The sequence below is a fragment of the Lepus europaeus genome, chromosome 8 (assembly GCF_033115175.1).
Source record: "Lepus europaeus isolate LE1 chromosome 8, mLepTim1.pri, whole genome shotgun sequence".
Taxonomy (NCBI): domain Eukaryota; kingdom Metazoa; phylum Chordata; class Mammalia; order Lagomorpha; family Leporidae; genus Lepus; species Lepus europaeus.
In genome coordinates, this window is record NC_084834.1 from 108,722,859 (window position 1) to 108,747,086 (window position 24,228).

Consider the following 24,228-nt stretch of genomic DNA (forward strand, 5'->3'; position numbering starts at 1 on the left):
GGATTCTGTCCTCTTCCAGTCCAGCTCTCTGCTGTGGCCCGGGAAGGCAGTGGAGGATGGCCCAAGTCCTTGGGCCCTGCACCCACATGGGAGACCAGGAGGAAGCACCTGGCTCCTGGCTTCAGATCAGCACAGCCCACCGGCCATAGCGGCAATTTGGAGAGTGAACCAATGGAAGGAAGACCTTTCTCTCTCTCTCTCTCTCTCTCTGTCTAACTCTGCCTGTCAAATAATTTATTTATTTTGTTTGAAAGTCAGAGTTACACAGAGAGAGAATGAGAGGCAGAGAGAGGGAAAGAGGTCTTCCATCCACTGGTTCACTTCCCAGTTGGCTATAATGACCAGAGCTACACTGATCTGCAGCCAGGATCCAGGAGCTTCTTCCTGGTCTCCCATACTGGTGCAGGAGCCCAAGTACTTGGGCCACCTTGTACAGCCTTCCAATGCCATAGCAGAGCTGGATCAGAAATGGACCAGCCAGGTATCTAACTGGCACCCATTTGGAGCGCCAGCACTACAGGCGGCCACTTAACTCACTACACCACAGAGCCAGGCCGACATACTTTTAATTTTTATAATCAAAGCTTAACTCCCCACTATGTAAAGAATTCAACAAATAGTAAGAAGAAAAAGAAAAATTTCATATAGCAGTGTGAAAATCTCCATAGATGAGCTTTCAGGTGAGGCAAGAATACCAAGTGAAAAGTATTTAAAAGCACAATAAACTAATAGCTCTCAAATTTGGATATAGAGTATATAGCATTGAGAGACAGCGAGAGAGGGAGAGAGAGAGAGAGAGAGAGAGAGAGAGGAAGAGAGAGAGAGAGATTCAAAGACTTGGTAAAAACAGTGAGAGCCTGTAGCATTTAACACTTGACCTGTTCCTTCTCCCAACTTTCTAGCCGAGTGTACAGTAATTTCACTGCAGGTAGATACTGACTAGATCACAAGTTTCCTCTGCTCAACAGCTTTCAGTTTATAATTATGACATAAGTTGTACTTCCCATTAGCCAAATTGAGGACAACAGTACTCGTGGCTTTCTTATAAACACAGGTCTGCTATGTGTCAGGGTTAATTCCAGATAACTAAGAAGGGTCTCAAGTTGTATTCCCCTTTTTTTTTTTTCATTTTCAATTATATTTACATACAGAAGATCAATTTAGTATATACTAAGTAAAGATTTCAAAAGTTTGCACCCACACAGAAACACAAAGTGTAAAGTATTGTTTGAGTACTAGTTATACCATTAATTCACATTGTACAACACATTAAGGACAGAGATCCTACATGGGGAGTAAGTGCACAGTGACTCCTGTTGTTGATTTAACAACGGACACTAGTGTTTGTGGTGTCAGTAATCAACCGAGGCTCTTGTCATGAGTTGCCAAGGCTATGGATGCCTCTTAGTTTGCCAACTCCAATCTAATTTAGACCAGGCCATAATCAGAATAGAAGTTGTCTCCTCCCTTCAGAGAAAGGTACCTCCTTCTTTGATGACCTGTTCTTTCCACTGGGATCTCACTCACAGAAATCTTTCATTTAGGTCTTTTTTTTTTCTTTTTGCCTGATTGTCTTGGTTTTCCACGCCTGAAATATTCTCATGGGCTTTTTAACTGGATCCAAATACCTTAAGGGCTGATTCTGAGGCCACAGTGCTGTTTAGGACATCTGCCATTCTACGAAGTCTGCTGTGTATCTGCTTCCCATGTTGGATTGTTCTCTCCTTTTTAATTGTATCAGTTAGTATTAGCAGGCACTAGTCTTGTTTGTGTGATCCCTTTGACTCTTAATCCTATCATTATGTTCAATTTTGAACTGAAACTGATCACATTGACTAGTTGTATTCTTAACATAGATGTTTTATTCAAGCACTGCATTCTGAGAATCCGAATCCCACATAATCATTGCCCAGCTCACTCCAACATTGGAGGTTCTATGATAAGAGAGGCAACCAAAGAAAAGAGGATTCAGGGGGCCCATGCCGTGGCACAGTCAGCTAATCCTCCGCCTGGAGCGCCAGCATCCCATATAGGTGCTGGTTCTAGTCCCAGCTGCTCCTCTTCCAATCCAGCTCTCTGCTGTAGTCTGGGGAAGCAGTAGAAGAGGATGGCCCAAGGGCTTGGGCCCCTGCACCCTCATGGGAGACTGGGAGAAACACTTGGCCCTGGCTTCGGATCGGCTCAGTTCTGGTCATTGCGGCCCTTTGGGGAGTGAACCAATGGAAGGAAGACCTCTCTGTCTCTCCCTTTCACTGTCTCTAACTCTAGCTCTCAAATAAATAAATAAAAATCTTTAAAAAAAAAAACAAGAAAGAAAGAAAAGAGGTTGCAGACTTACTCATCAGGCACGGAGGTCACTCACAGACATGCATCAGTGTTTCCACCTCAAATGCTGGAGTATTTCATTAACATGAAATTCCGGCAACAGCAAATCTTTAGAAACAGGAAGTAGATGAGTACTTGCTATGACTGTAGGAATCAGAAGTTGGAAGGGGAAGCACAAAGGATAAAGGGCATTGGCTTTCTCTTTTGGAGTTATGAAAGGCTCAAAATTTGATAGTGATTGTGGTTACACATTTATATGAGAATACCATGAAACACTGAATTATACACATTACTTTAGCAAAATGGATGCATGTGTATTATCAGAGATTCTACCCCCCAAATCATGCCCTGAACCAGGCTATGAAACATTGTCAGGTTCTGTGTCACAGAGACTGCAGATGCAAGTCACCTCTCACTTCCTGCTGCTATGGACACTGCTCTAAAATCTCTTACATAACCTAACTGCCTCACACAAGCAGGTCAGAGAATTCAAGAGAGGTGGCAGCACTTAACCATAAAAGAGACTCCAGGGGCCGCCAGTGAAGCACAGCTGATCAAGGCACTCTCCACAACACTGGCATCAGTTCAAGCGACAGAAGTTCAACTCCCATCTGATCCATTTCTCATCAAACTCCTAATAATGTCCCTGGGAAGACATAGAAAGATTGCATGAGTATTTTGGCGGCTTGCCACTTGAATAGGAAACCCAAAGAGGGCCACAGTCTCATGATTCAGCTTGGACTTAGGCCCTACAGTTGTGAACATTAAAGGAGTAAACTAGTGGATGGAAGGTGTCTTTCTCTATTTTTCCCTCTCTCTGTAAGTCCTTAAAAATGTGGGGGAGACTCTAAACACACTGATATAAACAGAAGGTCACCTACCTTAACTTTTTCCAAATGCCATCTCAGTGCACAGATCAGATTGAGATATGTTTAATATGACTAATTCAGGTTATATTTTAACTACGTGATGAATTTCTTCATGGATACAGGCTTGACTAGCTAAAAAAGGAACAGCAACTGGAGAGGAAGCACTGCACTTCACCAGGATGTCTGTGAAATGCATTTCAGTTCTGCTGCTGCTGCTACAGCTGAGCTGCTGCTTCAGCTCTGGGAGCTGTGGGAAGGTGCTGGTGTGGCCTATGGAATTCAGTCATTGGATGAATATGAAGATGATCCTAGATGAACTTGTCCAGCGAGGCCATGAAGTCACTGTCCTGAGATCTTCAGCTTCTATTGTAATTAGTTCCAACAATGAATCGGGAATTAAATTTGAAACTTTCCATACATCCTACAGTAAAGATGAAATCGAGGGCTTTTTCATGGATTGGTTCTATGCATCGATATATAATGTGTCATTAGAGAGTTACTGGGAATCCTTTTCATTAATGAAAATGGTTGTTTTAAAATATTCTGACATTGATGAAGACATCTGCAAAGAAGTCGTTTTGAACAAGAAACTCATGACAAAGCTAAAGGAATCAAGATTTGATGTTGTTCTTGCAGATCCTGTTAATCCTGGTGGTGAGCTGCTGGCTGAGCTACTTAAAATACCCCTCGTGTACAGTCTTCGTGGCTTTCCTGGCTACATATTGCAAAAGCATGGTGGAGGACTCTTATTGCCTCCTTCCTATGTACCTGTTATGATGTCTGGTCTAAGCAGTCAAATGACATTCATGGAGAGGGTGCAAAATCTGCTATGCATGCTTTACTTTGACTTTTGGTTCCCAAAATTTAATGAGAAGCGATGGGATCGATTTTACAGTGAAGTACTGGGTAAGTCATCTTTTTAATTGATCCTAACTTTTGTGACTTTGAATGTGAGCTTATATGAATGTGAAAATTAGAGGAATTTGTCTTTTATAGGTAAAATAATGAAATAAAAATATAAAAAGTTCTGTCATTCTCACAAATGTAAAGCAAATGTAAGCCAATGGACCATCACTAGATTAGGATGTTCCGGGACTGCATACAACTACAAATAGAAATACAGAGGAGGATTTCACCAAGCTTTTCCATGACTATTTTACTCTACATTTTCCATGTTTGATTTTGTAGTGCTCTATTTTAATGATTATTTATGGTTATGAGCTTACTGAGGTGAGATTCTGTGTTTCTTATTCCCTGGTATTGTCACACACACACACACACACAAACACACATACATATACAATGTGAACAATGCATAAATTGTAAATGTAAATTATACGATGCCTATATAACATATTTGGTTTTACACTGTGTACTTTATACATCATTCACTGCATAATTCCAACACCTTGCAGAATTGACATAACATACTTCACATCACATTTCCCTCACTACTCTCCCTCTTCTTTCTTTTTCTCACATTCAGGTAGACCTGTTACATTCTTGGAGCTAATGGGGAAAGCTGACATGTGGCTCATTCGAAGCTCCTGGGACTTGGAGTTTCCTCGCCCACTTTTACCAAACTTTGATTTCATTGGAGGGCTCCACTGCAAACCTGCCAAACCTCTGCCTCAGGTAAGTAAGTTCCTGTGTGCTGTATTTGGTTTGCTTCGTATTTTCATGGAAATGACTCGGCATTCTTCATTTACAACATTTGATTCAAAGGAAGAGTTATAGGAACTGGGGGAAAATCCTTTCAGTGAGAAATTAACAGGAGGGGACTTTTAAAAGTTCATGGAAGTTTGAATTTGAAGCCAATGTACACTTTCCAAGGACTGTTTAGAGTATGCTTGTATTTCAACTCCATCACAATTATCCAGTGATCACCTTCATTACAGAGTATAATGGAATATCTGGGAGACTTTGAGACAAGACTCTGATAAATTAAGGTCTTCATTATTCAACACATAAGAAAATACAAGTCACTTTTTTGATGTATACTCATGAAGTGACTAGAATATAACAGAAGCATGTATTGGACATACAGAGGCAATGTAGACACAGTGTCTGCTCTCCTCCATCTCCTTTAGATCCTTTTAGGATACACTATGGGCAAATGATTAAATTTGATTGGAAATGTTTAGAATGGAAAGAAGGACAGTGCTAGTAAGGATCATAAGAGATGTCCAGGAGCCACTAACAAAGGTGAAATATGAAGGATGTGCAAGAATAGGTGTAGAGAAGAGGGAAGAAGAAATATATAAAAAGGACATTTTTAAAGATTTATTTATTTCAAAGTCAGAATTACAAGAGAGGGGAAGACACACACATACAAACACACACACACATACAGAGAGAGAGAGAGAGAGAGAGAGAGAAAACGAGCCTTATCCACTGGTTCATAATGCTGTTTATTGTTGTTGTTGGCAAGTAGTGATGTTTCCCATCTCTATGCAGTTCTTGAACAAATTTTAAAGGTTTAAAATTGTGTAAGGCTTTCTTCAAACAAATAATTGATATGAGTCTAGTAAATCCATGGATTATTCACAAAGTTGTGACAAAAACAGGAAAGATTTCTTAAATGTCTTGGATTTCAAAAGAGAAAAATGCTTAACATACCGAAAATTATTTAAATCAGGACCTATCAGGAGGAAGAAAGTATAAAATGCTTGGACCTATTACTGTCTAAGATGATTTGACAAGAGAACTCATATTATTCAAAATTAGTAAGACCAATGACACTATCAAAACAAGCTGTATCACATGAATCCAACAACATATTGCCATAAAAGCGATGGGATGCTTCCTGAAAGTACTTTGGGCCGACGGCATGGCTCAATAGGCTAATCCTCCACCTGCGGCGCCAGCACACTGGGTTCTAGTCCCGGTTGGGGGTGCCAGATTCTGTCCCGGTTGCCCCTTTTCCAGGCCAGCTCTCTGCTATAACTCAGAAGTGCAGTTGAGGATGGCCAAAGTCCTTGGGCCCTGCACCCAAATGGGAGGCCAGGAGAAGCACCTGGCTCCTGTCTCTCTCTCTCTCACTATCCACTCTGCCTGTTAAAAAAAAAAATTTTTGCATGTTTTCGCTGAAAATAATTGTACTTGTAATGAAAGTCATTTATTTGCTATTATGTAATACACAAAAAGTTTCATATTTGTCCAATGTCCTATTTATAAGGCGACATATATGAAAAACTTGTTGTATTATCCTTTCACTATCTACATTTATATTCTTAATAATAATAAAAGATATAACTCTCAATTATGGTTTCCAACATGTTTAAAGCACCAGTGTCAATTCTGTTCAAATACTTGCAGAATTTTATTTCTCAGACTTCACAGATTTAGTTACATAAAAAATATTTGAAACCAAGTACAGAAATTGGAACTTAATTACATATTTTGTTAAAACATCTGTTTCCCTTACCAACTTGCTTTTTTATTAATTATTGTAAGCTCAGATAATCTCTGTCCTTTTGTAAGACAGAAGAGAGAAATTTAACAAATAACAGAGTGACTTAAAAATATACTCTTTGGTTTTACCAGACATAAACTTGTGCAGAGAAAAGGAACTAGTAAGTGCCAAATCAGTATCTGTAGCATTTATTTATAAGAATACCTTTTTAGTAACCTAAACTGAATATTAAGGAATGATTAAAATTTAAATATATATATATATACAAATATATGCAAACACATACATATCAGACCATTATAAATTGTTCTATCGAAGAACTTTTAATAACACTAAATCAGTAAAATAGAAGGTTTATTACAGACAGAAGAACAAGGAAGATAAAAAAAATCACATATTTTCTGTAAAATGCAAGATGAATATAAATTAGGATTTCAATGCTCTTAGTACGTATCACATAATGTCCATAGGGCACGAAGTTTTAGTTTGGGAAAAGAAAGTGTTTTGAGACACTGGTAACCAACAATGCTGCTCTTTATGACAGACCCAATTTTCCCCTCACAGGAGATGGAAGACTTTGTGCAGAGCTCTGGAGAAGAGGGAGTGGTGGTGTTTTCCCTGGGATCCATGATCAGTAACCTGACAGAAGAAAGGGCCAATGTGATTGCATCAGCCCTTGCCCAGCTGCCACAGAAGGTCAGAAATGTGCAATAATGGCGAGCAACTGCTGAATGAGCCTGCTAAACTCTGCAAAGTGTCTCATTACAGATATTCCTATGTGAAGTGGAGACACATATGATATCTTTAATTTTCTTCAGACATCAGTTAAACTCTTCCTGACAGGTGCAAAAATAGCACAAAGTATATTTCATTATACATAACTTTGACATTGACATTTTGATCAGAAATGTACCTAACAGGTGACTTGTGAAACCTTGGAATACACAATCATCTTGCAGGCAGATAACGAGAAATCACTGAATTCTACCCTGCTGTTTGTCTCTTTCTCTTGTGGGATTGTGAGGCCACTGTGTACTCTAAAGCTGTATTCACAAAGAAACTGAATTTTCATTACTGATTGCACTATCTCAATAACATTAAGGGAATACTGAAACACATCTTAAGAGCATTATGAAGTTTAGGATTCTCATATAATCCATGCCTCCTTACTTTCCCTAATTGGTATGTAGGGGTATTTAAGATACTAATGAGGAGCCTATTTGGAGAGCAGAAGTTCACAGCTCACCAAACATGAATCCAGCTATGCACTCATCTAACTAGATTTAGAGAAACAGAAAAATTAATCTGCCCCTCACTACTGAACCCTAGCAGTGGCTTCACAGAAAGATATAAGTGAAAAATCGGAGATGTTCTTGTTCTGAAGGCACCTGCTATACTTTATAAAAACATCATTCCACAGGACTGTGATCCTAACTCATGAGTGCACTTCCTCTGGATTGAGGATGGAGATGGCAGTACAAGAAGGAGTCATTTTGAAGCAAGCCTGACATGTGATGGAGTTCAGATGTCCCCTTCTATAAGTAATAGTAGGAACTAAATTTCTGATATATACAAGACACTTTTGAACTCTTCGTATTCTGCAACTACTTTTTAGCTTTCTAGCTGATATAACCCTCTAGTAACTCCCTATGTTAATATTATGCAGAGAATCAGAAATTACTTTACCTCTGCTGAAGCAAATAGAAATGGTACACTCCAGTTCATGAGGATAAATACTCCAGTTTATGAGGATAAATTCAGATTTCTAATATCAGTACCTTATTTTGGTAGCTGACATGGAAATGATCTGGATATAGCAGTAATCAGAATTAACAGCTGCCAATGCTTTCAATATGTATTTAAAAAATCTAACAGTCAGTTGAATAAAATTTAGCATTATCACAATAATGGATTATTTTCAGACACTGCATGCTTATGAACTTACTCTTTTTTCCTATATTTAAAGAAATTCCATTTCTAGCAGTAGTATAATATAATATAATAATAGTATTATTATGGTTTCAATTCAAAAATGTATCAAAATTTTTATATAACAAATTATATGTAGTTCCTCAGTGCCAACCTATTTTATTTCTCACTCAAATTAAAAGATGACAAATTTCCTGGCCGGCACCCTGGCGTAGCTGGTGGGGCCATCACCTGCAGTGCCAGAATCCCATGTGGGCATTGCTTTGGGTCTTGGCTGCTCCACTTCTATTCTGGCTCTCTGTTGTGACCTGGGAGGGTGATGAAGAATGGCCCATATCCTTGGACTCCTCCACCTGTGTGGGAGACATGGAGGAGGCTCCTGGCTCCTGGCTTAGGATCGACTCAGCTCTGGCCATTGCATTTATCTGGGGAGTGTACCAGTGGCTTGAAGACCTCTCTCTCTCGCTCTCTCTCTCTCTCTCTCTCTCTGCCTCTTCTCCTCTGTAATTCTGCTTTACAAATACATGAATAAATCTTTAAAAAATGACAAATCTCATAAAACAACTTATGGAACAGTGAATGCAAATAAAACCTTGTTTCCATTTTTTAAATATAAAAATGTTCATAGATTTGGAAGATGAGTTTCACATGGTAAACACAAACACATGTACAAACAAGCATACACAAACATATCTATATAGCTGTGTATCTATAGAGTCTTACAGATATATAGATAGTGCAGATCACAAGTAAACTGGTAATGAATTCTTCTTCTTTCATTTGAATGAAGACCACCTAATAATTTCTTAAATGCTTGAATTCATCACATGTGACTGATCTTTCAACCTCCTTAGAATTTTAACATGCCATAATTAGAAATCCAATTCATGAAATTGCTATTACTTTACCAAACAGGTTCTTTGGCGATTTGAAGGCAAGAAACCAGACACGTTAGGATCCAACACTCGGCTCTATAAGTGGATGCCCCAGAATGACCTTCTTGGTAAGACTCTGGAGAACAGACACTGAAAACACGAGTAACAGTCGATCAAGATGAGAGTAGTAAGACTTTATTGTTGAAAACCTAAAGAATCAAGCCAAATGTCTTTGCAACCCTTGCCCAGTCCTGGGGTAAATAAAATGAATTATAACAGTTGGCATTTTATGATTACAAAATTTGTAGGCCCAGAATCAAAGCATCCTTATTTTCAGTGTATTTACCTCTCAGAGAGAATTTCTCAATAATTTTTAACAGGGGAGGCATTTGGCAGAAGGGTTAAGATGCTTTGGGGACACATGCCTCCTATAGTGGAGTTCCTGGATTCAAGTTCCAACTCCAATTCTGATGCCTACTTCCTGCTGACTCATCCTAGATGAACAAGGAAGCAGCTAATGGCTAAAATATCTGAGTCACTGGCAGCCACACAGTAGTGCTGGATTGAGTCCCCAGCTCCTGGCCTCGGCCTGGCCCATTCCCAGCTGTTCGGTGCATTTGATGACTGAGCCATAGTAAGAAGATCTCCTTCTCTCTTTGTTGCTCTAAGGATGTCCCTTGCACTGTGTGTGTAAGTGTATGTGTGTATGTGTGTGTCTAGTGCTTGAACTGTTTCTTTCAAATATATTAATTAAATAATAATCTCCTGGGCTGTCAGATTGAATCCTAATTCAATCATTACATTTGTCATTTGCCTTTTCCCCTAATATAGAATGTTACAAATACCACCAAAAATAATACCCTTCTGTTATTATGCAGAATTCTATGTTTTCTGTGGGAAAAAATCAACAACCTTTAAAATAAGTAATAAGGAATTTCAAGATAGAGTACAGGCAACCTTCTACAACCTATAAATCACACACTCAGTGGTGGCACAGTTTCTTGGAGAGAACATGTTCTAACAGGGCACTTGACCTTTTAATGTGACACATATACAGTTCCTTTTTCCCAGAATTTACTCTTTCATACCCATTTGGCAATCTTGCATACAGTACCAGCCTCACGTCACACACCACCTCTCCCACATGGCCTTCCCTTACCTCCCCAGTGCACTTAGGTGCCTCTTTCTCTTGATCTAAAAGCTATTTAAATGCAGTTTCATGAACATTGATACTGTGTTTTCAGAGTACACTGTGCTTTCAGTGCCTCATATTATATGTTTCTCATTTCATTTGTAAGATTTATAATTAATAATTTTATAAAAATCACTCCATCCCAGGTCATCCAAAAACCAAGGCTTTTATAACTCATGGTGGAGCCAATGGTGTCTTCGAGGCAATCTACCATGGCATTCCTATGGTGGGCATTCCTTTGTTTGGAGATCAACTTGATAACATTGTCTACATGAAGGCCAAGGGAGCAGCTGTTAAGTTGGACTTGAAAACAATGTCAAGTGCAGATTTGCTCAATGCCTTGAAGACAGTCATTAATGACCCTTCGTGAGTATTACTGTTTCTTTAAATTTACACAGTATTTTTAGATCAATTTTCAGTGGAGGACCAGGGACTCAATACTAATTTAGAACATGAACATCAGACTGAGTATAGATTTGCTGAATGCTAGAGGATAATCATCAATAATTCATTGGGAGTATCACTCTATCTTTTTGTGATGGATATAAAGAATGATTTTCAGAGGCTTAACGATAGTGCACATATTTTGAATTAGCCAATGATAGACATGTGGAGCATCAATGAAGAAGGTTAACAGAGGATGACAAGGAAGTATTAGGAACAGAGTTGCAGCCAGGAAGCAGGAATGTTATAATTGTACAAACTTATGTTCTGCACAGTTATAATTTTCTTTCAGCATAAGAACTCTTAAAATTTTATTTCAAAATCAATTTTGTTGTTGGTACAAGATATAAAGCCTAATATGTGGAATACATATTAATAGTAAAAAATGGTACTTTAGTGTACCAGTCTATGTGCCATTATTTCACATATATATTCATAGTTGTGTTTCTAAAATTATTCTTATTTGTTTTCAGTAAATCTGCCTGGAACTGTCAATCAATATTTCCAGTGACATTCCAAGATTCTCAAATTTTCTATTCTAATATTGCAATGCTGTCACGGATAAATAGTAGCAACTAGGGTTTTCAAGTTTTCTCAATTAAAATTTACTGAACAAAAAGGAGATATTTCTTTTACATATGGGGATATTCTTAGGTCTTATGGCTGTGGTTATTACTGTTTTACCTGGGAGATTATAAAATAAAGATTTAATTGATTTGCAATACATAAGATGGAATATCCTTATTTTGTAATATTTTTGAAATTAGAGATATTTTCTTCAGACATGATATTATCTTTTATTTATTTATTTATTTATTTATTTACTTATTTAAGAGATAGAGTTAGACAGTGAGAGAGAGAGAGACAGATTGAAAGGTCTTCCTTCAGTTGGTTCACCCCTCAAATGGCCCCTATGTGCGGACCTATGGCAATCCAAAGCCAGAGCCTGGTGCTTCCTCCTGGTATCCCATGTGGATGCAAGAGCCCAAGCAGTTGGGCCATCCTCCACTGCCTTCCCTGGCCACGGCAGAATGCGGGCCTGGAAGACAAGCAACCGGTATTAGAACCCTGTGCCCATATGGGATGCTGGTGCCACAGGTGGAGAATTAACCAAGTGAGCCACGGCCCTGGCCCCTCCAACATTATTTTATCTAACAATAAAAACTGGGATCACAAAAATTTACAAAAAGGGCAAGAAAATGGCCGGCACCTTGGCTCAATAGGCTAATCCTCCACCTGCGGCGCTGGCACACAGGGTTCTAGTACCAGTTGGGGGGTCGGGGTGCCAGATTCTGTCCCGGTTGCCCCTCTTGCAGTCCAGCTCTCTGCTGTGGCCAAGGAGTGCAGTGGAGGATGGCCCAGGTCCTTGGGCCCTGCACCCACATGGGAGACCTGGAGAGGCACCTGGCTCCTGCCTTCAGATCAGCACACCAGCCGCAGTGGCCATGAAAGGGTGAACCAAAGGAAAAGGAAGACCTTTCTCTCTGTCTCACTCTTACTGTCCACTCTGCCTGTCAAAAAAAAAGGGGGGGGGGCAAAAAAATGTCAGTAAGAATCAGGATTCAAAGAAAGGCAATTCGCTTTCATACTTTCATGATGTTAATCATTACTTCATTCATTAATGATTAACATTTCAACACTATACCAACTCTTGGTTGATACCAACTACTTATCAACATTGTACAGACATTTATCTAACCTATATGGTGGACCAGCAGCCTGTATTTAAGTTTTGAACTATTTTGAACGTTGTATGTCAGGTCCATTCACAATTGCTTACTGAATAATTCCAGCTCCACATCTCAAAGTAGTTCTATTGGTTTTGCTTGTTTTGCTTTCAGTAGCTTCCCTTTATCAAGAGGATGTAACTAATTACAAATTCTAGACTGGGATGTTAAAAATCCTTGATCTTTGCAAACCTCTCTCTGCATCTTCACATTTTATGTAACCAACAAATTCCAGCCTATAAACGTAAGATCTCTATAATGCCTTCTGAAGAGATAATTTTTCTTCTACATTTTCTTGAAACTCATCTTTCCCATCTGCATGAAAAGTATAGACCCACAATTCCTAGTTGACTCTATAAGATGATGTCCATTGATTTTCCTTCAGCTATAAGGAGAATGCCATGAGGTTATCAAGAATTCACCACGATCAGCCCATGAAGCCACTGGACCGAGCAGTCTTCTGGATCGAGTATGTCATGCGCCACAAAGGAGCCAAACATCTCCGGGTTGCAGCCCATGACCTCACCTGGTACCAGTACCACTCTCTGGATGTGATTGGGTTCCTTCTGGCCTGTGTGGCAATCACTACTTACCTTGTCATGAAATGTTGCCTTCTTGTTTATCGAAATGTTGTTGGGTCAGGAAAGAAGAAAAAGAGAGATTAGAGCTTGTTAATTTCTAAGGCTGTTAATTTACCAGAGTTGAAATCATTCCTTTTATATCAGACTATGTGTCATTGTGTGGAAGATGGTCCTTCTCATTTGGTCAGACCTGTGTCTTCCTGATTTTTCCAAATGTTTCATTCCTGATTAAACATTTAGAAACACACAACTCAAATTGCAGAGATCCTCAAGTAATACTACTTTTCTCACAGCACTGAAAAATGACTCTCTGGAACTTTAACCTGCTGGTGGTTGAGGAGTGTAGCCTGAAGTTTTCATGAGCATTTCCAGAAACATCATCTATTGAATTCAATACAATCAAGTAGAACATTTGTATCCAAACCAAAGAAAACCAGAGCCAGATCCTGGTAAAGGGGGTACACAGATTTTACCAAGATTTCCATGAATCTAAGAGAGATTCCAAGATAAACTGACTGAACTTTAACTAACTCAAAGTGACTCTGACATTAAAAAGGATGGAAAGTGAGGGTTGAATAGAAAGAGTGTGAACCACAAGTAAGAAAAAAAAAATTGTAGAAGGAACATTAGAGAAGATGAAGTAGAAAACCACTAAAAGTGATTATCAAGATGTGTTAGAAAAAGTCCATTTTGCAATTTGACAGAATTGTGTTTTCTTCAGCAAAACTAAGCCATGGATGACAGATTCACCTTTAGGGATATAGCACGTGACCCAGGGCAGATGCAAGACTGAGCAACCTTGCTCAAGTCTTTTAGCACGGTGCTTAGGAAACGCTTTTGTACTACATGGGGTTCAGAGTTCACATTTCTCATGAAATACAAAATATGTCATCAAGAAAAGTTCTTTTTGACTTGGAGGGCCCTAACACTTACTAACTAAATCTGTGTAATCTTGTAAATTATTTGGTTAGAAAGGTGAGATATATTTTCTACACTATGCCTTGAAAATGCTTGAGTTACAATTTTTGCTTTATTCAATATATACAATGCTAGATTTCCCTCCTCCTATAGGATGATCTTCCATTACTTAGCCCTACCTTTTCAAATCAGATACTTCCAACTAATTTAATAACCAGGATACTGAGGATATGGAAACTAGAATTTTTTTTAATGAAGTCTCCCCTCGCAATACATAGAATATAACATTGTGGATGTCATGAAAAGCTAAATATCATGCACACCAATTTTTTTTTTGACAGGCAGAGTGGACAGAGAAAGAGAGACAGAGAGAAAGGTCTTCCTTTTCCGTTGGTTCATCCTCCAATGGCCGCTGCTGCTGGCTCACCGCACTGTTCTTAAGCCAGTAGCCAGGTGCACCTCCTGGTCTCCCATGCGGGTGCAGGGCCCAAGGACTTGGGCCATCTTCTCCTGTACTCCCGGGCCACAGCAGAGAGCTGGATAGGAAGAGGAGCGACCGGGACTAGAACCCAGTGTGCCGGCACCGCTGGCAGAGGATTAGCCTAGTGAGCTATGGCACTGGCCATGCACACCAATTTTTAAAACCTATTTTGGAGAAAGTTGTTTAAATGGAAAAATATCTGCACGTCTTGCCTTTAAACATTGTTAACCAAAGCCTTTGGACACAGAAATCAGATGGCAAAGTAAACATAAAGAACAACGAAAACAAGTAGATGACACTTTTTAGCCTAACAAGAAATATTTTTAACATTCATAGGGGACAGAAGCCTGCATAAGATTTTCAAGCACTCTTCTACACTACAAAATAATTTTTAGCAATAATTGTTAAGGTAACTACTTGTGATAATTATGTCCAGAGTAATAAATGGATAAGTGCTTTCTTTTATTAAATTTTTCATTAATGTATTGTTACAAGAGGGGAAACTTATACGTGCCCATTATTATGAATAATGAAGCTCTACATACATTGCCAAAGCAAAAGTCAAGGCTCTTTCTATATACTCATGAAGTAACCAATACAGATTCAGTAATGATGTTGTTAAAATCAAGATTTTTTTTTAAAAATCAAATCAGATAAACAAAATACATTTGAAATGAGTGCCAGGTGCAGCTCTTCGCATGGCTCTGGCAGTGACCGCATTGAGTCTGGGCCAGCCAGGCGGGAGGCCAGCGCCTGGCAGCCCTCGGCAGAGTTGGTGAGGCAGTGCAGCAGGCGGGGAAATTAGGCACATGAGGCAATTCAAAGATGGCACCCAAAGGAAGTAAGCTGGGCAGAACAAAAAATTGTTTACCACCAAAGCTAATTGGCCACACAGCATCAGGGGAAGTGACGACAACTGATGACGAGTGTATAGACATATGGCTAGTCCTGTAAGAATCACCCCGTACAATGATCTTTTAAGTGATTGGTTGGTCTTTATGCCCTGTTCCAATGACTCTGCGCTTTTGTGCTTTGAAAGGCTTTGTTATACACACAATAAAGAAGTTCCTCCTAGACTTGACTCCCCACTGCGTCTGATTGTCTCTGGGATTGCAATGCTGGGAAATAGGCAAGCAGCACGCTTACCTTTCCACGGGCCCAGTCCATCCTCATACGGGTGGACTAAGACCCTGTATCTGGCGCCCAATGTGGGGCATGACCAGTAGTGTTTTGTCCAAGGCCAAGCGGTCTGTCAGGGTAAGTGAAACCCTCATTATGTGTAATGCAATTTCGTCCAATGTGGACTCAGCCTTAAAGGCCTTACAGGACTTTGGAGAGCCTAAAGACTCAGAGGAAGATGGTGGGGAGAGAGAATTGGCTAAGTTTAATCAAAAAGTAAAAACACAAGTAAAAGTCACCCCACCCAGACCATCTGCCCCAGAAGGACTGGAAACCCCCCCCCAATACCTCCCAAGGGCAGAGGCGGCCTACCCCTATATAGAGCTGCGGAGGGGGCTACCTGTTTTGGACCCTTGCGACTGCCCAGGAAAAGGGAGGAGAAATGAGGTAACTTGTGCAAGGGCAGCTGCTGGCATGGTTGTGGCCATGCCACTCACTCTGCTGGTGCTGCTGCTCCTGGGGCCAGGTGACAGGGGCCAGGTAGAGCCCCCACGTGATACCCTGCAGGAGGATCACCCCGCTGCCTTCCAGGGACGTGGCTGCCGCCTTTCAGGGCTCCTGGGTGCGCCTGCTGCACTGCCTCATCAACTTTGCCGAGGGCTGCCAGGCGCTGGCCACCCGCCTGGCTGGCCCAGACTCAATGCGGTTACTGCCAGAGCCATGCGAAGAGCTGCACCTGGCTGCTCGGACTGGCGGTGGAGCTGGGCTCCACGTGGTGGGAGGGGAAGGCTGTGGCTCCGGGGCCCTATCTCCACTGCCGAACAAAGCAGGGAACACGGGGCCAGGCAAGGAGAGGCAGCGGCGACTCGCTGAGAGGCCACGATGCGGATGCTGACTTGAGCCGGACACGGGCCCCAGAGTAATGACGAAGAGCGAGCCTGCGCTTTGCAGCCCCGCGCCGCGCCTGCCGGGTATGGGCTGCACTGGCATTGGTTCAGAGCACAGGGAGCAGGCGCCCCACAAGGAGCACTGGAGATGTCCTGGCTGTGCCGCCTCCTGTTCAGATACCTGTTTCTGGCCCTCCTGCTGCACGGGCTGAGGGAGGGTTTTGCATTCCTTCATCCACACAGCAGGTCCCATCCTAGGTCTTTGGAGAAGAGCACCTGGAGGGCTTTCAAGGAATCGTAGTGCCATTACATGCTGAAACATCTGCACAATGTCACGTGCATCACCGTGCAGATGTCACCCACCATCGAGGGCCACTGGGTCTCCACGGGCTGCAGAAGGGGGAGCTGAGCACCATGCTGTACAACACCTACCTATACCGTGCCTTCCCTGTGCTGCTGCTGGACACCATGCCTGGTACCTGCAGCTCTACATGCACATGCTCACCATCACGTCCAAGGGCAAGGAGAACAAACCAAGTTACATCCACTACCAGCCTGCCCAGGACCGCCTGCAGCCCCACTTCCTGGAGATGCTCATTCAGCTGCCCACGAACTCAATCACCAAGGTCTCCATCCAGTTTGAGCGGGTTCTGCTCAGGTGGAACGAATATACTCCAGACCCCAACCATGGCTTCTATGTCAGCCCGTCTGTCCTCAGTGCCCTTGTGCCCAACATGGTGGCAGCCATGCCAGTGGACTGGGAAGAGAGCCACCCTGTTCCTGGTCTCCTACAGCTCCAGCTACTTCGTGCGACTGTACACAAAGCCACTGCTGGTGAGCCTGCCCACACTGGACTTCAGCATGCCCTACAATGTGCTCTGTCTCACATGCACCATGGTGGCCATGTGCTACTGCTCCTTCTACATCGAGGAGCCTAGCACCGGCGGCCTGGCCAAATGGCTGGCCTAAAGGAACAACTTTTAAAACAAAAAGGGGGGACCAGCCCCCATCTTAAGGGGGGTGTGAGACTACAGGGATGGGTCACTGGATTAGTCAGAAGGGTCTCAGGAAAAAATCTGGAATGGATGTCAAATTGTTAATGAGATCTTAGGCCAATGGGTGGCACCCCAGAAAGGAGGGATGTTTTGACTATGCAGGGCTACAGGACTCACACCTTGTATTTCGATAGGGGTATTGGAGCACAGTAATGATTCCTGCGCACTAGTGACCCTCATCTGCCATGTACAATATCACTCAAATGAAGAAGTGGCGGTGTGCCTACACCAGCGTCAGTGATGACCACCGTGGCGATAACCACACTGATAGGTTTGGGTGCCACGGGGGTTGGCTTAGGAGCTTCATTTGTAATAAAACAAAAAGGATGGGTTCCTGGAAGTACAGGATCAAATAGAATCAAAATTGGATAAACTGGTCCAACTTATCTGAGCCAAAACAGAACAAATCCAACTCGTGACTCTCCAATTACATTATGACAAAATTAATAAAAAAAAAAAATCCATGTAGCCAGAAAGTAATTCCTAATGGAGATGTCCATATGCTCGAACCTCAAACAAGGTGGGCATGCTCGAACCTCAAATGAGGTGGGCATGCTTGAACCTCAAACAAGATAGGTGATAGGCTAAAACAAAAGAGGGGGAATATACGGGGAAATTAGGCACCCAAAGGAAGTAAGCTGGGCAGAACAAAAAATTGTTTACCACCAAAGCTAATTGGCCACACAGCATCAGGGGAAGTGATGACAGCTGATGACGAGTGTATAGACATATGTCTAGTCCTTTAAGAATTGCCCCTTAGAGAGAGCTGCAAGATGCCAGAATAGGAAGGGAGCACACTGATAGTCCGGGAAGAGACAGTTTAATAAAAGTGGAGATACTGCAGGTTCAAAGAAGAGTAGGGGAAGAAACAGCAGAGGAAACTCTTCTGGAACTAGTGATTCACAGTGGACCAATGTGGAGAGCATGGGAGCCCAAGTTCAGGACACCAGCGGCAGACTCAACACACCAGCGCTGGAACGCGAGGTGAGCCGAACCTCATTAGCCCGAACACCAGTGGGAAAGTGGAAAGAGGAGACTAGAGAGAATGAGGCTTGGAACTCCGTGGGGAAAAGTTCACCAGGCTAACTAGAAGAGAGGGAGGAAAAAAAAAAGTGACCGATATAGACACGAGTTTCTCTCTCTCCGCTCACCTCTCAAAGGTGAGCAAGACAAAGAGCAGGAACCATTTTGGACATAATTCATAAGCAGGGCGACCTCAGGTCTGCACCGGCCCTGAGCCTAGCAGAAAAACCTGACTCTGGGAGTGTGAAATAACAGAAGATTAGGATCTAACTTGGCAACCCAGTGGGAGACTGCAGGAGAACTGGAGCCCACACTGAGGGCAGCAGAGATTCCCTGTGTGGTCCTTGGGAAAGAGCTTCCTATCTCTGGCTCCTGTGGGTATATCATTCGCCTGCTAACTACCTCCAATTACGTTCAGCTGTGCGGAATTACTTCCCTTTTGAATCAAAAAAAAAGAATGAAAGAAAGAGAGATTTACCACGCCTAACCTGGGAGTGTTACCTTTGGCACAGCCTCAACCCTGAGGAACCCAACAGAGCTCTCAGGCCACACTCATCTCAAGCCTCTAAGGCGCCATCAAAAGCAGACAGTCCACTTAATATAGAGCCATAGTATAAAAAGAAAAAACACCACAGTGAAGAAACCAAATATCTCCAACATGCCAACAAGAAACACAAAAACAGAGGTAACAAGAACAAGGAAGATGCCCCAAAATGAACAAGACACCCCAATTCAAGAATATGAAGATGATGAAATAGAAGAAATGCAAGAAATGGATCTCAAAAAATTGATAACAACATTAAGAAGTTCTCAAAAACAAATTCTTGAACTACAGAAATCCTTAATGGACAAGATAGAAAATCTCTCTCGTGAAAATGAAATATTAAGGAGGAATCAAAATGAAATGAAACAACTAGTAGAACAAGAAACTGTGATAGTGACAAGAAATAGTGAAATGAAGAATTCAATAGATCAAATGAGAAACTCATTAGAGAGCCTTAAAAACAGAATGGGTGAAGCAGAAGAGAGAATTTCAGACTTAGAAGACAGAGAACAGGAAAGGAAACAGGCAAACCAAAGAAAAGAAGAAGAAATTAGAAATCTAAAAAATATTGTCGGGAATATACAGGATACTATTAAAAAAACCAACATTCGGGTTCTAGGAGTTCCTGAAAAAATGGAGCGAGAGAAAGGATTAGAAGTCCTTTTCAGTGAGATACTTGCAGAGAACTTCACGGGTCTGGAGAAGGACAGAGACATCCTAGTACAGGAAGCTCATAGAACCCCTAGTAAACATGACCAAAAGAGTTCCTCACCACGACATATTGTAATCAAAGTCACCACAGTGAAACATAAAGAAAAGATTCTAAAAGGTGCAAGAGAGAAACATCAGATTACTCTCAGAGGATCTCCAATTAGACTCACAGCAGACTTCTCATCAGAAACCCTACAAGCTAGAAGGGAATGGCGAGACATAACCCAGGTACTAAGAGAGAAAAACTGCCAGCCCAGAATATTATATCCTGCAAAGCTCTCATTTGTGAATGAAGGTGAAATAAAGACTTTTCATAGCAAACAGAAATTGAAAGAATTTGTTGCCACTCGTCCTGCCCTGCAAAAGATGCTTAAAGATGTGTTACACACAGAAACACAGAAACATGGTCACCAATATGAAAGAAGGTAAAGGAAGGAAACCTCACAGCAAAAGATCACAGGAAGCTCAAGTTCTCTTTGACATAGAATTAAAATCTGATTCTCTGTTAAAGTTATGTGTTAAAGTAATCTTTATGTTCTCTTGATGTCTGTTAAATTCTAATTGTTCAAAAACAGCCGAATTTTTACTAAGAGCTATGGGTTATTGAAATATGTGCTTATTTTCAAAGATTTGAATAATCACCTTGTAACAACGATCAAATTTGGTCTATGTTATGTCATGATTTTAAGGAATCTTATTTCAACCAGGTATTTTGGATTTTGAGCCTTCTTGGCATTCTTGACAGGCATTCAAAAAATCAAAGTTTCAAACAATCTGAACTCTAACATTTCCAGTAAATCTTGGACTTTGGTTTTTCCAGTTTGGGCCCAACTGAAAAAATCGAAGGACCTATGTCTCTCATCTTATAGAGACACCAACTAATCAGGCTATTTGGATTATATTAGAAGTACTGTCAATATATGATGTGGTACTAAATTTTAAGTTTCTATAATGGAAAATGCTATTAACACAAATGTTTGATTTTCTCTTTAGCTGTTGGCACCAACACTTTCAATAGAGTTGCTAGACTACTGCTCTTTTTGATGTCTTTCTTCACAGGAATTGAAGGACTTTGTCCAGATCTCTGGAGAAAAAGGTATTGTGATGGTTTCTCTGGGGTCAGTGATCCTGAATATATCAGCAGAAAGGGCCAGTGTGATTGCATCAGCCCTTTCCAGACTCCACAAAAAGTTCTTCTTACAGAAACATCCTGTGTAAAAGGAAAACTGTTATGGCAGTTCTAATGTATATACAAAATCACCTAAAATATATACAACTACATGGCACATGCTAAATTAAGAGATTGAGTTTTGTTCATAATAACTTTGGCAATTAACATTGGTATCAGAAAGAAATATATTTACAAGATGCAACGGGAAGTTGGCATTATAATGGTATGTCAGGCAGTTACACAAAAGTCATCAAATTCTGCTAAGTCATGCCCTCCTTTTCCTTACAAATTTAACTGAAGACACTGCACACTCTATTGATGTTATCAAGAAAGAAAGAAATGTTACTGAGTAACTGCCCTCATACAGTAGGGATAAGCAGGTATTGTGGCAAAAGGTAAATATTAACATGTACTTTAGTCTGAACATGTAATCTTGGGCTTTTTTTTTTTACTTCCCATAAATTGTGGATAGGTCTGGTCATTGTGCTGTTCAGGGATTTATCCAGATAAGGGAAGTCCAGTGTTCACCAAAACAGTAAGTATCCAAGCATTCACCAAAGCAGCCACTTTTAGAGTGATCCAACCTGCCCTATTGATTTGGCTCTGCTAATGTCCATAGCAGGCAGATGTAAGTCCAAAGGTGAACACAGGATCCTTCTCTTATGGTGGACCCTGTTGCCATTGATTTCTCAACAATGTTGCAGTGGGTTTGATACTGAGAGGAGCACCGTGGTGAGGGCAAGAGGCACGGAGTCAACACACAGACCCCGGGAGTCGGGAGAAAGCAGGCTTGAGGCGAGCAGCCCGCAGACTTGTTTATTACAGTTGGTACAACATCTTATATTGCCAAGACCAGCCAATCTGGTCAAGGGGCAGTCTATGCCCCAACCAATCACAGCCTGTCACCAGGCAGTTTCCAAAGTCATCCAATCACAACCTGTCGCCAGGCAGTTTCCAAAGCCATCCAATCACAGCCTGTAGCCAGGAGGGTTCCTTTGCCAGGTGGGTTTCAAAGCCATTCCTAAGTAACTGATGCTCTCTTGCCAGTGACCACCTTGGCATGGCCTTCTCATTCCACTATAGGACCCTGCAAATTTTTAAGATGTGACCCTCAAAGGGCTCTGCTTCCCATTATATTAACATCCTTTCTCAGTTGGGAATGAACAAGGCAATTTAGTGTGAATTCATCTAGAAGGAAGCCTGACACAGGAAGAAACTCCAATGTTATTTTTTTTCCATAGAAACATTAAGAATATATTTAATATATAAATGTACAAACTTTGCCATTTTAAAACTATTTTTATTTTCCTACACAGTATAGCATTCTCTGAATCACCTATGCTATTTTTTTTACTGAGACCTTGAAGTTATTTTACTTCACACTTACCAAATAGAATTTAAGCACTTGTAGATGCTACTCCCTTTATGAAGATTATAGGGAATTCCAACTCCATTACCTTATTTTGGTAGTAGTCATAGGAATAGCTTGGTCATAGAAGACCATAGTAATTGCTGCTGTCAATGCTTGAGTTCATTTTAAGTATTCATGGGCAGTTAGACATACTTTATCATTATCAGAATTAAAGATTTTTCAACAATCATATTGTTTTGTTGAGGAGCTGGTTTTTTGAAAAAATAAACAAAATTGAAACCCCAGTTGCCCAACTAACTAAAAAAAAAAGAGAAAAGACCCAAATCAATAAAATCAGAGATGAAAAAGGAAACATAACAACAGACACAACAGAAATAAAAAGAATCATCAGAAATTACTACAAGGACTTGTATGACAGCAAACAGGGAAATCTATAAAAAATGGATAGATTCCTGGACACATGCAACCTTCATAAATTGAACGAGGAAGACATAGAAAACCTAAATAGACCCATAACAGAGACAGAAATTGAAACAGTAATAAAGGCCCTCCCAAAAAAGAAAAGCACAGGACCAGAGGGATTCACTGCTGAATTCTACCAGACGTTTAAAGCAGAACTAAATCCAATTCTTCGGAAACTATTCAGAACAATTGAAAAAAAGGGAATCCTCCCAAATTCTTTCTATGCAGCCAGCATCACCTTATTCCCTAAGCCAGAGAATGATGCAGCATTGAAAGAAAATTACAGAGCAATATCCCTGATGAACATAGATGCAAAAATCCTCAATAAAATTCTGGCCAATAGAATGCAACAACACATCAGAAAAATCATCCACCCAGACCAAGTGGGATTTATCCCTGGTATGCAGGGATGGTTCAACGTTTGCAAATCAATCAATGTGATACACCACATTAACAGACTGCAGAAGGAAAACCATATGATTCTCTCAATAGATGCAGAGAAAACATTTGATAAAATATAACAGCCTTTCATGATGAAAACTCTAAGGAAACTGGGTATAGAAGGAACATTCCTCAATACAATCAAAGCAATTTATGAAAAACCCACGGCCAGCATTCTACTGAATGGGGAAAAGTTGGAAGCATTTGCACTGAGATCTGGTATCAGCCAGGGATGCCCACTATCACCACTGCTATTCAATATAGTTCTAGAAGTTTTAGCCAGAGCCACCAGGCAAGAAAAAGAAATTAAAGGGATACAAATTGGGAAGGAAGAACTCAAACTATCCCCCTTTGCAGATGATAGGATTCTTTATTTAGGGGATCCAAAGAATGCTACTAAGAGGCTATTGGAACTCATAGAAGATTTGGCAAAGTAGCAGGATATACAATCAATGCACAAAAATCAACAGCCTTTGTGTACACAGGCAATGCCATGGCTGAGTAAAAACTTCTAAGATCATTCCAATTCACAATAGCTACAAAAATAATCAAATACTTTGGAATAAACTTACTCAAGGATGTTAAAGATCTCTATGATGAAAATTAGAAAACCTTAAAGAAAGAAATAGAAGAGGATACCAAAAAATGGAGAAATCTTCCATGCTCATGGATTGGAAGATTCAATAT

The 24,228-nt window shown here is 40.8% G+C and overlaps 1 protein-coding gene and 1 pseudogene across 1 annotated transcript; both read left to right on the forward strand.

The window, feature by feature from the left end:
* Positions 1–3,347: 3,347 nt before the first annotated feature.
* On the forward strand, positions 3,348–15,837 carry LOC133765146 (UDP-glucuronosyltransferase 2B13). Its single transcript, XM_062198772.1, has 6 exons — positions 3,348–4,100; positions 4,681–4,829; positions 7,174–7,305; positions 9,454–9,541; positions 10,752–10,971; positions 13,162–15,837. The coding sequence occupies exons 1-6, from the start codon at positions 3,374–3,376 to the stop codon at positions 13,439–13,441; spliced, it is 1,596 nt and encodes a 531-aa protein (XP_062054756.1). The 5' UTR covers positions 3,348–3,373; the 3' UTR covers positions 13,442–15,837.
* A 960-nt stretch (positions 15,838–16,797) lies between these two features.
* LOC133765351 (GPI transamidase component PIG-T-like) lies at positions 16,798–17,731 on the forward strand (annotated as a pseudogene).
* The last annotated feature ends 6,497 nt before the right edge of the window (positions 17,732–24,228 follow it).

Bases quoted from the DNA above. Each gene is read 5' to 3' on its own strand.
- LOC133765146 (XM_062198772.1), top strand. From the start codon at position 3,374: ATGTCTGTGAAATGCATTTCAGTTCTGCTGCTGCTGCTACAGCTGAGC. The intron at 4,830-7,173 runs GTAAGTAAGTTC...TTCCCCTCACAG, and splicing joins CTGCCAAACCTCTGCCTCAG to GAGATGGAAGACTTTGTGCA. The intron at 9,542-10,751 runs GTAAGACTCTGG...ACTCCATCCCAG, and splicing joins GCCCCAGAATGACCTTCTTG to GTCATCCAAAAACCAAGGCT.